The sequence below is a fragment of the Talpa occidentalis genome, unplaced genomic scaffold (assembly GCF_014898055.3).
Source record: "Talpa occidentalis isolate TD23 unplaced genomic scaffold, MPIMG_talOcc4v2.1 talOcc4.9, whole genome shotgun sequence".
In the NCBI taxonomy this organism is placed as follows: Eukaryota; Metazoa; Chordata; class Mammalia; order Eulipotyphla; family Talpidae; genus Talpa; species Talpa occidentalis.
This window is the reverse complement of record NW_023605305.1, coordinates 72,900,720-72,916,988: the sequence shown is the minus strand read 5'-3', so window position 1 is coordinate 72,916,988 and position 16,269 is coordinate 72,900,720. Positions and strand designations below refer to the sequence as shown.

General features: G+C 35.4%; 1 protein-coding gene across 8 annotated transcripts in view; it reads right to left on the bottom strand.

The window, feature by feature from the left end:
* The window catches only part of CNOT6 (CCR4-NOT transcription complex subunit 6), a 61,122-nt gene that overhangs the window by 13,560 nt on the left and 31,293 nt on the right, over positions 1 to 16,269 (bottom strand). For all 8 annotated transcript variants that reach the window (XM_054691877.1, XM_037500997.2, XM_054691880.1 and 5 more), the window contains 2 exons: positions 8,822 to 9,008; positions 6,866 to 6,951 (listed from right to left, as the gene is read on the bottom strand). In XM_054691877.1, the coding sequence (XP_054547852.1) occupies positions 6,866 to 6,951; positions 8,822 to 9,008 (273 nt within the window). The remainder of the gene's footprint in view (positions 1 to 6,865; positions 6,952 to 8,821; positions 9,009 to 16,269) is intronic.

Here is a 16,269-nt window from a genome sequence, read left to right as displayed (position 1 = left end):
AACAAAATAAAGAATATGTTCATTATCGAGTAAAAATTGCTCATTACACAAGAAACCACAAAGATTCAAACTTAATGAAAAAACAAAAAAAAGATATCAGATTTCAATATAGATGACACAAACACTAGAATGACCTGACAAAGATAAAGCAATCACGACTGAAAAACAAACTTCTGTGAGAAATTAAAAACATGCTGGAGGTGAGGGGGGTAATAATAGGAAGATTCAGAAAAAAAGTTTTGGCAAATAAAACATAACTCAAAAGGGACTAAAAAGTAGAATGAATAAAATAAAAGGCCCAGAAGACAGATTCAACAGCAGAATAGAAAGACAAAGGAAAGAATCAAAAGATAGAGCAATGTGGACAGAGAAAGGAATAAAATGAACACAGGGATCCCTGTGTATGTTCCTGTCATCACAATTCTGGGTGCAGAGGACACAGAGCACAGAACTAGAAAACTACTCTAAGAAATAAGAGCTGAAAACTCCCTAACCTGGCAAGAAACATAAACCTATGGTTTTACAAAGCTGAGAAAATCCAAACAGAACAAATCCCAAAGGAATCTACAATAAACAGTATCATAATTAAACTTTTGCAAACAAAAGACAAAGAACATCTTGAAAGCAGTCAGACAGAAACACTATCAATAGTGGAAAGTCAATTAGTAGCAGATTTGTCATCACACACCCTGAAAGAAGTGGCACAATACTTCTCAAGTATTCAAAGAAAAGAATTGTCAATCCAAAATCGTATACCCATTTTCAATAATGGAAAAGTAAGACAATCTGTTCCCAGCAGGCCCGTCTTTAAAGAATCATTAACAAAAGCTCTCTATATAGAAAAGAAATGATAGGGAAAAAAAGAAACATTAGGAAGGAATAATAAAGAATATGGCTACAAAAGGAGGCAATTAGGTTTCCTTCTCTTACATTTTCTAAATCATGTTTGACAACTAAAAATACTTATAACACTGCTTCGGTTCTAAATGGATATAGAGGAAATATTTAAAAGAATAAATTGGGGACAAATACAAGAACAGAAATAGACAAAGTTTCTATACTCACTCCAACAGGTAAAATGTTACATCAGTAGACTACTATAAATTATGTATATGCAACGTTACACCTAGAGCAATTACTAAAAAAGATATATAAATATATATATACACTCAAACACACTACGAACAAATCAAAATGGAAATGAAAAAGATGTTCAAGTAATCCATAAGAAAAAAAGAAAAAAGAAAGAAAAGAAAATGGAAATAAAAAACAAAGCCAGAAAACAAAAAACAAAATGGCAGGGGCCTCAGGGGCACAAGGGGTTAAGACACAACCTATAAAGCTATCCGCAGCCACTGCAGCACGAGTTCGATCCCTGGCAGGCCAAGGAGCAACCCACATGGCGCAGCAGATCTCTCCTGACTCACCCGCTGCTCCCCTCAGCAGTGTATTTCAGTCAGTCTGCCTGTTCTGCTCCCCACTCTGTCTCTAGTGAATCCTCTCACACCCCCTTACCGCTGGCCTGTACCCCACTTTAATAAATCTTTAATAAATAATAAAATGGCAGATATAGGCACTGAGTATGAACACTTTTAATATACTAATTAAAAGATAGGTACTTGGCAGAGTGGATTAAAAAAGTGGATTATGCTGTCAACAAGAAACTCATTTCAAAAATAGCAATAGAAGCAGTTGAAAGGGAAATAATGAAAACATATATAGTGCAAACATTAATAAGGAAGGCTGCAGTGGTAACAGTATCAGAGAAAGTGGACTTTAGAGGACATAAAATTACCTGTGACAGAAGATATTTTTAATGATATAGGATCAGTTCCCAAGAAGACACAGTAATTTTAATCATATAACTACCAAACAAAACTACAACATATTTTAAGAATTGAAAGCAGGTTAAATAAAAATCTACAATAAATTCAGTAATTGATAGAATGAGACAGAAACTGCATACTACAGAATATATTCAACCACAGTGGAATCACATTAAAAATCCGTAACTGAAAGACAATGGGAAAATATGCAAGTACTTAGAAAACTAAATAATCCATGGATCAAAGATGAAGCCTCAATAGAAATTTAATAATGCAATGAGGAAGTTAAAATGAAAATACAACATATCAAAATGTATACCTGATATGGTATACAGCAGAGCTATGAGGGAAATGTGAAGCACCAACTGCATGCATTACAAGTGCAAAGTCTCAATTCAGGTAATTTGAATAGCCCTTTACTTATTAACGGAAATGAATTTGTAACTTTAAAACTACCAGAAAGGTAATCACTAGATCCCAGACTGCTTCACTGGAAAATTCTACCAAGTACTGAAAGAATCAACACCAACTGGTGGGAAGAACACAACAGAGGATAAGGAAAATTTTCAAATGCATTAATTTCAGGTAATTTCATTACCAAAACCAATATGAAATAAACCAAACCAAATAAAACAAAAGGGGTAAATATCCCTTAACAGAGTCAAAAATTCCTAAAAAAAAAAAAATACGCACACATAAGTCAGCAATAAATAAAAAGAATCACATGTCAGGACCAAGTGGGGTTTATTCCAAGAATACAGGACTGGTTCAATATTCAAACATCAATTACCAGAAGTAATATGATTATATCAATTAGTATAGAATTAACATTGGAAAAAAAAAGAAAAGAACTAACATCTAATAAAATTAAACAATTCATGATTAAAAATTTTCAAAAAATGGAAACTTCCTCAAACTGATGAAGCACATTAACAAAATACCTACTGCTAACAGAGGTCATAGTGAAGAATGAATACTTTCTAAGATCTGTAAAAAAGAGGGATTTCTACTTTCACAACTCTTACTCAACAGTGCTAAAAGTTCTAGTCAATGCAATAAGGCAAGAAAATGAAAGAAAAAGAACACATATTGGAAAGAGACAAAACCATCCCTATTTACAGTGACAATTTCCTACATTAAAAAAATCCAAAAATATTTACAAAAACAACTCTAGAATTTCTAGAAGTGAATTCAACCAGGTACAAAGATACAAGATAAAATTACAAAAGTCCACTGTATTTCTAAATAAGAATGAACACAAAGACAACAAAATTTAACATATAATAGAATTTAAAATCACTCAAAAAAAAGGGTATAGATCAAACAAAACATTTATAGGACTTTTATACCAAAATCTACACAACAGTGATAAAAAGAAAATCAAGAGCCTAAATAAACAGAGACTATACCAGTTCCTGGGATTGTAAGACTCAACATAGTAAAGATGTCAATTCGTCCTAATTTGATACAAAGAATTTAATACAATTACAACCAAATTCTCAGCAATAATTTTTGTAACTAAACAAGATTACTCTAAAATGTATATGGAAGGCAAAGGAATCAGAGTACCTAAAATCATTTTGAAAATGAAGATTTAAGTGGAAGTCTATCCAATTTCAAGATTCATTACCCTATTTCAAGTTTCAAATAATTATATGGTATTGGCAGAGAAACAAGCACACAGATCAGTGGAACAACAGAGAATCCAGAAATAGATCCAAAATAGGTTTGTCCAACTGTTTTTTAAAAGTTCAGAAGTCAATTCACTGGAGGAAAGATAGCTTATTCAACAAATGGTGCTGTACCAACTGGACATACAGAAGCAAAAAATTAAAATTCTTAAAAAATTTTCACTTCTTTTAATTCAAAATGGATCACCACCTTCAAAGTAGCACAGAAAAGCAGAACATTTTTAGTACAGGAGAAAACCTTTGGGATCTAGAGCTATTCAAAGACTTATCAAATTGGACACCAAAATAAGGACTTTATCAACATTTAAAAATTGTTACACCAAAGACCCTGTTAAGCTTCATCCTCGGAGACAAGCTGCATTCTGGAAGAAAATGTGTGCAAATCACCTACCTGACAAAGATCTAGTATCTAGATTATATAAATGATTCCCAATACTCAACAGCAAATCAAACAATCTAATTGGATAGGGCATGGGCAGAGACATGAAGAGGTATTTCACAAAAATACTGGTGGCTTATAACCACATATAAAGATGTTCGCTGTCATCAGGAAATGCATATTAAAACCACAATGAAATATGACTGCACATCTATCAGAATGGCTAAAATAAGAGTGACAATATTGGTAACGTAAAATAACAGACACGCTGGAAAAGTCTGGCAATTTCTTTAAAAAATAAACATGAAACTACCATATGACCCAGCAATTGCACTCCTTGGCATTCGTCCTAGAGCAATGAACAATTATGTTCATACATTAACCTGTATACAAAATTCACAGCAGCTTCATCTATAACAGCACTCTGATGCCCTTCAATGAGTGAATGCTTAAATCAAACCATGATACAACCATACCACGAGATGCTACTTGTCAATATAAAGGAATAAAGGATTGATACATGCAACAACCTAGATAAATCTTGAAGGAATTAACTTGAGTGGAAAAAAAAAATCATTCTGAGGTTATATACAACATGATTCTGCTTCTATAATATTTTCTGAAATGCCAAAATAATAAAAATAGAGAACATATCTGTGTTCAACTTAAGAACTGAGGAGAAGGAATAAAGTAAGCATAGCTATTAAAGGAAAATAAGAAGGATACTCAGGTGATGGAAAAGTTCTGTATCTTGTGAAACTATACTATCATTCTGAAAGATGGCACTATTTGGGGAAATTAAGTAAAGAGTAAATATTGCTCTGCATTTATTTCTTATAGATTGTGTGAATCTATAAGAATCACAAAATAAAAAGTAAAAAAAATGAATACACATTTAAGGTTATTGCCCTAATTTCATTGTAGAACAAGCCTGAAGAAAAGGGACAGATATAAAAATCAGTAAAGCAAGCTATAGCCCCATGTAATCAACTTTAAAGATAATGGTAAAACTGATTCATGAGGCAGAAATACTTTGGCTCTGTCTGAATGGACAACAGCAAATTAACATGACTTTTCAACTAAATGGCAGAGTAATTCAATATGAATAGTTCCTAAGAATCAATAAGAAAAGTTTTCTGAGAACAGGGACAATATAACAATAAGAAGTAGCTGGTAGGATACTAAATAAAGTTAAAGTGCAAATTGCAAAGCACAGGAAAATAACATAGAATCTGTTAAAAAAAAAAAAGTTAAATCTGTGGAAATACTGCCAGTACAGACATATATGTAATTATGTTTAACAGGTTCTCTAAGCTAAATAAGAATTTGTGAAACTGAACTTCCAAGAAAGAAAAATTCTAGCTGTAAAACAGTAAAAGAAAAGAGCAGGGGATCATCAAAATGAAGTTGCTATGAAGACTGTTCTATCCCTCCTGGGCATTTATTTTCAGCGGCTTTACTGCATTTAAATCAGTGTGAGAGTTGGCCTCCCTGGTGGCCCAACGGGTTAAGCACCGCACTATGAAGTGATCTGCAGCGTCTGTAGCACAAGTTCGATCCCCAGCCTGCCAGGGAGAATCCCACACAGCACAGCAGACCTCTCCTGTCTCGCCTGCTGCTCCCCTCAGCAGTGTATTTCAGTCAATCTGCCTGTTCTGTTCCCCACTCTGTCTCTGGTGAATCCTCCACTCCCCGCATCACTGGCCTGTTGTACCCCAGCTCTTACATGCATAAATAAATAAATCTTTAAAAAAAAAAAATCAGTGTGAGAATTTGTGACTGGATGACCCTAAATTTAAATAGTGAAACCTTAGAATATGAATTAAGATTGCAAAATAAATACTGTAAGATTACAGAGAAAAGGACTAAAAGAGTAATAGAGAGAGCCTTTAATAATTCTGTAATGTTCTGTTTTGCCTTAATAAACAAGATATTAATTGCTGATTCAAGTGTGGTCAGTATGTGGATACACTTTGCTGCATTTTATCCTTTTTCTGTTTTTAAGTTTACTATCAGAAAATTTTAAAAGATAGGCTTGCTTACCTTAGGGAGAGGCTACAGAAAAGGCAAGCTACTGATATGTGCAACAAATTAGGTTTATCTCCCTGGTATTTCCGTGACCTCAGTCAGTCCAGTCACACAGGAAAAAAAAAACTTTCCAAAGAACCATTTATAAAGCTGATGTTTGTTTAATACAGTTTTATATACATCTGTAAATCATTTAGTCTTATTTGTAGTTGTCCATCTAATTTTTTCTGTGAATAATATTACTTTCACGACAGGAAATAGATTTATAGGAATATCATTTTATAACTGAATTTTTAAGAAATAATGCAATTCTTGAAGAATTATGTGTGTGTGTGTTTTTTTTTTTTAAAGGAATCAACTGGAGTAATATGGACAGACTGGCAAGCTTGGTGAAGAATTACTTAATGTGATAAACTTATAAACATTAATATATTATTAAAATGTGACTTTTAATCTTGCTAGTTTAACACTGGTTTCCCAACAGTTCATACTGAATCAGTTATGTCCGAAATTCTAACATGAGTCAAGTCCCCATAAATCAATTTTTTAAAAGTCGCTCAAATAGTGTTATTAGGTCCAAATAGATCAAAATTTTTATTTATTGTTTTTCTTCACTTTCTGAACCTCTTAGATGTGAAAGTAAGGGGAAAAGGTATTTAGAGTGAGATGAAATAAAATATGAACCCAGAATGTACTATGAAAACATGGAAATGACTGACAGAAACTAGAAAAGCAAAGCTGGGCTAGAAGCAAAAAGAATACAAAGACTAGACTATCTACAGATAGACAAGAAAGAAAACCATTGGGATGTAGCTAAAAAACTGATGGAAGTTTAGGAAAGAGCCTGAAAATCCCCTGGCAAAAAGATTCCCTCTTATGGCTTCTTTAGACTCAAAGACATACATACAAACCATAAGAAGCACAAATATGGGAAGGCATACCTTTCAGGCCTAAAGTCTGCAACTGAAACAGTTTTCCCAGCTCAAAAGGTAGAACTCGTAACAGGTTGTTATTTAAATGGAGTTCCCTGTTGATGTAAAAATTCCAGGAAGTCAGAAGATACAGTAACCTTTAACTAACAGCTAAAATCAACAATTTAATTTCTAGGAATATAAACTCCTAAGACAAAAATGTTGTATTATATTCCAATGTCTAATACAGTGCTTCTCAAACCATATGTGGTAAAAACATAACAAAAAGAACTAAACTTTCACAGACCAATACATATATAAAATATAGGGGGAAAATGACTAAAAAAATGAAATGAGGAAAAAAAGGCAAACAAAATACACATCCCATTAGGAGTACTACATTCAACAGATTCAAAATCACTCTCACTTGCTGTGTACCTGGCACAGATCACCCTGAGAGCAGCACTGTTCTAGAACACACAGGATCTACTACACATACTTAAGAAAGTGGAAATGATAAAACAGCCTAATATATGATTTGCTGAAGGAAATAAAATGATCACATAGTAAAAGAGTTTGTGATAGTTGCACAATTAAGTTTATGATCAACATTTCACCAAATTACTAGCTGTACATTAGAAGTAATGGTAGTTCTATTATCTGTTAATGACTATTTCAATGATTTGTTTTGTACAGGTAACCATAATATAAACAGCAACAGAATCTTCAGTAAGAAAAAACAAAGACCCAAAACTGACATACTGGTAAATTCCGAAAATAAGCTTTCCTTATCAAATTTTAAATGTGAATGAGAACTGTATCTATAATCTTTGGTTCTTGAAATTTAAGTGAACCTTGGCTACTATTGTTTAAACTAAAGGTTGGTGAGGTCATAAACTGAACAAGCAAAACAAACGCTGAATAATTGGTTGCTGTTTATTTCTAAGTATATCACATGGGAACGGAGGCTCTTTAAGTAAATTTGGTTCAGGGAATAAAACAGTCATAGTATTACTCAATAAGTAAAATTAAGTCTACAGAAAGTCAAAAGGTTGGACCAGGAGCAATAGGGGCAAAGAAACTTTCACAAGGTCCGTATTTTTTTTACTGTGCAGTATACAGTACAAGGAAGCCGCAAAGTCAGTGGAATCACAAAAAAGCAGGTAAGATGAAATGGGGCAAGACTTTCCACTGGGATTAACTAAAAGGCTGGAGGTTGTCTTTATATTCAGTCAACTTGAGTAGATCTCATCTACCTTATAAAAACAGGTTTAAAAAATAATTTATTAAATACATTATGTGCCATTCAGTAGTTTTCTACTCTTCTCAAATATCTGTAGTCTCAGCCTTGGCTGGGTATGTATCACGGCAACTTTACATACAGATAAGGAGCTCAGCAAGGTTATGAAGCACATCAAAATTCACACAACTTGTAAAAGGCAAAGTCAGGATTCCCATCTAAATTCTGTGACTCTGCTTATTACCCACCTCCTATAGACCCACAGCATAGTTTCCCAAATTCAACAACTAATTCTAACTTTTTTCAAGTCCAGGCTTTATTATTATTATGTGTACAAGCCCTAAGATGTCAAAAGGTTTCACTAATTATCAGTGATTTCCTGGAACCGGTATTAAGGATAAAATGATGCCCCAGAATTTAGTGGGGAGAAAGCATCCTAACGGTGTGTCACAGGTGAGTGTATATCCGTGTATCTGCCTTCTATTTGTTTGCCCCTAGTTTGTCCAAACATTTGGTTCAAGAATAAAACACAGTACACAAAACACAGCAACAAAGCTAATTTCAGGCAATAATTAATTGATTAAATATTTACTGACAGTTTCAAAAAAAAAAAAAAAACTATGTAAAGGATATAGCTAACTTTTGTTCAAATACCAATTATTCGGTAGTGTTACTTCCTAACAAAATGAATGCTGTATTTTGTTTTTAAGGAATATATTGTTAAATACTGAATTCAATCTGCATACCTGAGTGATACCATGTTTCCGAGTTCTGCTGGTAAACTCCGGATTTTGTTTGAGGACAGATTCAGATACACCAGATTATGTAGCTTGGCAATGTCTGAAGGAATGCGGGACAGGAAATTGTCACTCAGATGCAAAGCTGTCAAGTGAGTTAATGACCACAAAGATGAGCTTAAGCTTCTTACTTTTCCTATAAGAAAAGAGAAAATGAGGCCAGGATTATATAGTGTTCTCCCTAATTTGGTCCCTGGATTAAATGACAATCTATTGTGCAAAAAATTATGAAGGGGTAAACAGAAGAAACCTCATCTATTCTAGAGCAATTTATTGCTTTGATAAAGCTGTAAGTTCCCCAATTAGCATACTGAAAGAAAAAAATTTAAGGCAATATATCAATAGATTGAATCTTTATTTTTAAGAGCACAAGAGTTAAGACTTTATCCTTTAACATTATCTCAGCTACAACATGAAAAAAAATATATGACTAATTCATATAATGACAAATCCCGTATTTCAACATGACTGATTCTGACATTAAAAAAAGAAAACCAGGGCCTCCCTGGTGGCACAAGTGGTTGACCACCGCACTATAAGGCAGTCCGTAGCCTCTGCAGCACAAGTTCAATCCCCAGGCCGGCCAGGGAGAAACCCACATAGTGAGGCAGACCTCTCCTATCTCACCCGCTGCTCCCCTCAGCAGTGTATTTCAGTCAATCTGCCTGTTCTGTTCTCACTCTGTCTCTGGTGGATCCTCTCTCACCCCCCGAATCTCTGGCCTGTGTCCCAGCTCTTGTATGCATGCATAGATAAATCTTAAAAAAAAAAAAGAAAAGAAAACCACACACAACATCAACTCCAGGATCTCAGAGGTTGTTTATAGCTAAATTCCAGAAAACAGGGATACTGTCCAAAAACAAAAAGGAAAACAAAATATTCTCAGTTAAAGTTTTAGGACCAGACTACCCCAAGTGATAGAGCATTGTAACTAAACTAAATAAAATTGTAACTAAATAAAATCTGTAGCTGTGTAATTACAAGAAAAACACTCACTCTGAGACATTCCTGATACTGTCATAACAACATAAACAGTAGTAGATACAGGATTCCATAATTCCTTCCAATGTAATATTATTTCTGTACTTTTGCATTTCTTGGTTAATTCTTTGTACAATCTAAGAAATTTCTCCATAATCTTTTTTTCTTCATGTGGGGGAGTTTCACTTATAATAATTTACTTTATTTTGGGGGGGAATTTAATTTTTGTGTTTTTTCCTTCTCAAATTTTACTGATTTACTACTCATATGACGGTATGAGGATCTAGTCCAAGAAAGAAAGAAATAGATACAAAGGAAAAATACAGACTTTGAGAAATAATTAATGTTTTCTATTGTTTGTAAAAGCAATCTTGAGGTTCCTACTTCTAATCAAGATGTCATGAACTTACTATGCCACCTGAAAACAACAAAACCAGACAATAGAGACAATCAATGAACTTCAGAAATTATAAACACCAACCAGTGCAGTGATTACTGAAGGATGGGAAGCAAACAAGGTCCTATAACTGCCTCAGCTTACTTCCTGGACAGTAGAGCAGGCTGGGGGCTCTAGATGAAGCACAGTCATCTCCCTATAGTTCAGGAGATGTAAGAACGAGAGGAGCGAAAGTGACTAGAATTTACAAAGGGAGAATATCAGAAAGGAGAGGATGAACAGATAAAGAGGTCTGGATCTAAAGAAAGTTCCCTTCAAGTTTTCAACTGAGTACTGATCAGCACATGCATGTGAGAAACTGCCTGAGCCAGAGGAAAACAAAACTCAAAAGGAGGAGAGGCAACAACCTCCAGGTTCATAGAGAAGCAAGGAGAGTAGGTATTCTCAAAAGTCAAAGGCAAAAATGTTAACCCACAAGGCATTGGTCTTATTAACAGTACAAAACTGGCCTTACAATGAAGGCCACTTTGTTCTCAACTAAGAAAATTTAAGAACAAGTCTCAAAAGAACCAATGTGTTCCTAAATAACTGCATTTCAAAACAAAGTTTAACACTACTTACAGGACTATAAAAATATGCATCACATTTGTTTGGTAAAAATCAAAGTATCTAGCACCTAATAAAAAATGACCAGGTATGCAAAGAAACAGGAAAATGAAATATATAATGAAGCAAAAAACCCACTGATCAAAACCAGTCCAGAAGAGATGATATAAATAGCAGATACACATTTAGAGTAACTATAACTGTATTTCAATCAGAAGCTAAAAAAAAAAAAAAAAAAAAAATTTTGCTAATGACACAAGATAGCTAGACACACAAATTGAACTTCTAAAGTTGAACAGTGTTTAAAGTGAATATACAGCAATGGAAACTACCCAAAATGAAAAAGCGTAAAGATACTAAGGAAAAATTTTATCAGTCAACTCTTTTTTTTTTTTTTTTTTTAAAGATTTATTTATTTATTTATACAAGCACTGGGTACAGTCAGAAGTGCGGGATGGTGAGAGAATTCACCAGAGCCAGAGTGAGGAACAGAACAGGCAGACTGATGAAATACACTGATGCAATACACGCCACTAGGGAAGGCCCTTATGGGTCAACTCGAACAACTTCAGATATTTAATATATGTAACTGGCATTCCCAAAACAAGACGGGTTAGACACAGGGAAAAAAAAGGCAAAAGATAACTTGATATTCACATGCAAAAGAATGAACCTAGACATATATAAAGAACTCTTTCAATTGGGCCTCCCTTGGTGGCGCAGCGGTTAAGCGCTGGACTGCAAAGCTGCCCGCAGCCTCTGCAGCGCAGGTTCAATCCCCGGCTGCCGGCGAGGGTCCCACATGTCGCACAGACCTCTCCTGCCACGCCCGCTGCTCCCCTCAGCAGTGTATTTCATCAGTCTGCCTGTTCTGTTCCCTACTCTGGCTCTGGTGAATTCTCTCATCCTCCCACGCTTCTGACTATACCCAGTGCTTATATAAATAAATCTTTAAAAAAAAAAAAAAACAAAAACTCTTTCAATTCAATTAGAAGAACACAATCCAGTTTAGAAAAGTGCAAAGATGTGAACAGACACTCTCCAAATAAGATATACAAATCCTTTATTGCAAATACAAGGAGACTGGAGGAATCTAACTACTGTTCCCTAAAATCAGAGGGGTGATTACCAAACACAAAATGGATCAGGTATAATTAGTGTAATTAGTGCAATGTATTAAACAGCGCCAAAGCATGTGACTTAACGAATGTTAAGTATCAATTCATAAAGGCAAACACAATTCCAAAGGTACACATCATTTAACGCTGATGAGAAGGAATTCAGTCCTCAGAACATTGGTAGGATGCAACTTGTTCAAATTAAAATGACCACTATAGTGTGCTACGGAAGAATAGAAAGTCAGGGGACTTATTTTAACATGTGCTCTAAGTAGTTCTACCATTCAATAATAAAGCTGTGTTTATTACAAAGCTGTGTCACTAACAGCTCAACCAGTTTCACCTCCCCACATTTTTAAAAAAGCTTAACAAACTTAAGTTTTAAAATGAACAGGCTTATTAAATAATCCAGCAGTTCAAAAAAAAATTCCATCATTCAGTGTAATTATCATTACCATTACATTACACACATATTGTAATACTAAAAAACAGGAGTCAAAATAGGGAAAAAAAAATCTTTAGTGACAGAACTACAGACCTTCAAACTCGTTTTTCGCTTTAGAAGATTTCCTAAAACCCCCTCAAAGGTCAACAGATTGTTATAAAAAAAAAAAAAAACACTAAAGGTTAAAGTCTTTCTAATTTTTTTTTTTAAAAAGATTTATTTATTTATTTATACAAGCACTGGGTACAGTCAGAAGTGCGGGAGGGTGAGAGAATTCACCAGAGCCAGGGCGGGGAACAGAAGAGGCAGACTGACGAAATGCACTGCTGAGGGGAGCAGCGGGCGTGGCAGGAGAGGTCTGCATGCCAAGTGGGACCCTCCCTCGCTGGTGGCTGGAGATTGAATCAGCACTGCAGAGGCTGCAGGCAGCTTCGCAGCCCAGTGTTCAACCACTGCGCCACCAGGGGAGGCCAGTCTTTCTAATTTTAAATGCATATTTCACTTTTAAACTTGAACTCCTAAAAAAATAAACGAACTCCTACAAGAAATCAGAAAGATTATCATATACATGTCCTCCCATCCACTTATTTTACTTTTTCTTTATCAAAAGTTTCTATCTTCAAGAGGGTGGGGGGGAGTATAAATGATAAAAACATATATAAAACATGAATCAACATTATGAACTATCAGGGAAATGCAAATGAAAACCAGGCCTAGGCACTTTTCACAACCAATTTAAATTAAAAAGATAGACAGTAACAAGGTTGCAAAGGAATGGAGAAGTTGGAACACATATATACATGTTAGGATGTAAAATGAATCAGAAAAATTTAAGTACAGTCTTACTATACTCTTACTTAAAAGGTTTAAGCATTTTCCATTTGACCCAGCATTTCTACTCCTAATATGTACTATTTTCCTGAGTTCTGTGAATTGCTCTCACATTAATCATACCCCAAGGAGAGAAGGGTTGTGGGACTCTCTGGTTTACAGTCCATCTGTCAGAAGTACAGACAACAACCTGGACTTGTGATTGGCACTGGAAGTAGTCTTGTGGGACTGAGCTCTTAACCTGTGGGATCTGACAATATATCAGACAGTGTCAGAATTGAGTTAAATTGTAGGAGATTCAGATGGTAACCACAGAATTGCTCTAGTTAGTACATTCCTCCCCTGACCCACACTGCCACATCAAGGATCTGTAACAAGTAGTTAGTCTGGGCTACAGATGTATCCCAAAAGCACACATCCACAATGCCACCTCCATACAAAGGAAGAACAAGAGAACATGAGAGTTGTTTGGTAGTGTTTAGGCAGAAAAATGTATATACATTTGGATTTCAGCTTCCTGCAACAACAATTTTTTTTTTGCTGTTGGCCACCCATCCCACTGGGGAAAAAGAACCTGGAGAGAAGGGAAGCACAGAGAAGAATAAATAGGACATGTCCAGAGTTACATCTGGAAGAATGCGTAGAATGACAAGCAGCAAGACGCAAGCAGATGAAGCAAATGAGGCTGTTTAGCTAGGGCTAACAGGCTGAGGTTGTAAGCACAACTTTAAATACTCTTACACAGCTGGAATGATAAAATAGGACATAAAGAACCACCACAGAAGACCCTGTTAAATCACCAAGATTCCAATTGGGAGCAACAGAAATCCTTGTTACCATGAATTTAAATAAAAAGTATTAGCTTATTTTCATAATACACTTTAAATATACACATATAATTTATATCTTACAGATATTTCTAGCATGTAAATATATATCTTACATAAACAGACCACTTATTTTCTTCATAAATATACAGGAACATAGACACATACATTGTACATATTTCCTAGCCCTGTCCAGTTAAAAGACCCAGGAACAATGGCCAACCCAGTAGCATCCCAGAGCACCGGCATTACAGCGCTGAAATAACATCTCCAATGTAAAAAATGAAATTTCTTTTCTTGGAAAAAAAATAGCTTATCCCAGGTTTGAGGCAGGAAATATACATGATGAGTCAGGAAAATCTTGTCATACCAGATAGCAAATGATGGCGGGAAGAACAGAAAACCAAAAGGAGGCATCACAAGACCAGAACCTGAACTTCCTTCTGTGATTCAGGTTCTGGTCCTGTGATGCCTCCTTTTGGTTTTTTACTCTTTCCTCAATCAGCAAATAAACTAAGAGATCTAGGGAGTGTCAAAGAACTCAGAAATCATTTTTTTCTTTTAATTTTCACTTGAATTCACTCATTTTTATTTATTTTTTTATTTAAATATTTTATTTTATATAATTCTTACATCTTTTTCATCTTTGTACAATGTATGCATTTTCATTTTGGTTATATTCCCCATACAACTGCACCTCCCCCCTTATTTAACTCTAGTCCTTCCTTTCCCCGCCGCCCCCCTCACCCCCCCAGTGTGTCTCTGGTTTATAGTTGCTTGTTAATTTTGATTTTTACTTTGTATTGATTAGTCTTTTTCCTGGTCTTTTATTTAGGTTTTCTGAATTCCTGCTATGAATGAGACCATCTGGTATTTTTCTTTTTCTTTCTGACTTATTTCGCTGAGCATGATCCCTTCTAGCTCCATCCATGTTGCTGCAAACTGTATGTGTTTATCTTTTTTGATTGCTGAGTAATATTCCATTGTGTATATGTACCACATCTTCTTGATCCAGTCATCTACTTTTGGGCATTTGGGTTGCTTCATAGCTTAGCTATTGTAAATAGTGCTGCTATAAACAAAGGGGTACAGGTGCCCTTTGGAATTACTGTTTCTCTGTCATTTGGGTAAATACCTAGGAGTGGAATTGCTGGATCATATGGAAGCTCTATGTTTGAACTCAGAAATCATTTTAAGAGGTTATCCTATTAACCACAACAGGACAACTAATGCCCCCAAATGAGAATAATTAAAAATCATGAAGGGCTTCCCTGGTGATGCAGGGGTTAAAGTCTCAGCACTATCAAGCTATCACCAGCCACCACAGCATGAGTTCGATGCCTGGCCAGGGAGCTAACCCACATGGCGCAGCAGACCTCGCCTGTCTCACCTGCTGCTCCCTTCAGCAGTGTATTTCAGTAGATACACCAGTTCTGCTCCCCACTCTATCTCTGATGAATCTTCTTACCCCCTGCATCTCTGGCGTACACCCCAATTCTTGTATAAATCTTTCAAAAAAAAAATCAGTAAGCATGTTTGTAACCCAAATGTTAAAATATATTATCAGTTAACAATGATAATTTAGGGTCTCCCTGGTGGCGCAAGGGGTTAAGACACAACCTATGAAACTATCTGCAGCCACTGCAGCATGAGTTCGATCCCGGCTGGCCAGGGAGCAACCCACATAGACCTCTCCTGATTCACCCGCTGCTCCCTTCAGTCAATCTGCCTGTTCTGTTCCCCGTTCTGTGTCTCGTGAATCCTCTCACCCCCCACACCTCTGGCCTGTATCCTAGTTCTTGTATTCATAAATAAATAATTCTTTAAAAAAAATACTTTAAAAAATGTAATTGGTCACCCTGGTGACCCTCAAACGACAATAGTTTATCTCAAAATCTAGCAAATAAAAGAAACAAGCATCTTTTTCTGCCTTTCCTATATAAACTGTACATTGCACATCAAATAGTAAATGAGAGAAAGCATCTCTTTATAGCTGTAGCTCACCTAATCAGAAAGAAAGACAAAATTTGCACTGAGTAGAAAAGGCATTCAGACTTTAGGTGCCTACTGAAGAAAAAACACACCACTACATGGCACCATCTTCAGTACTGCTAGGCTTAAATCTCCAGTTGTCCATTTGCAGGAAATGTTGAGGATGAGAAAGGGGTTAAATTGCATGACCGAGTTAAAGG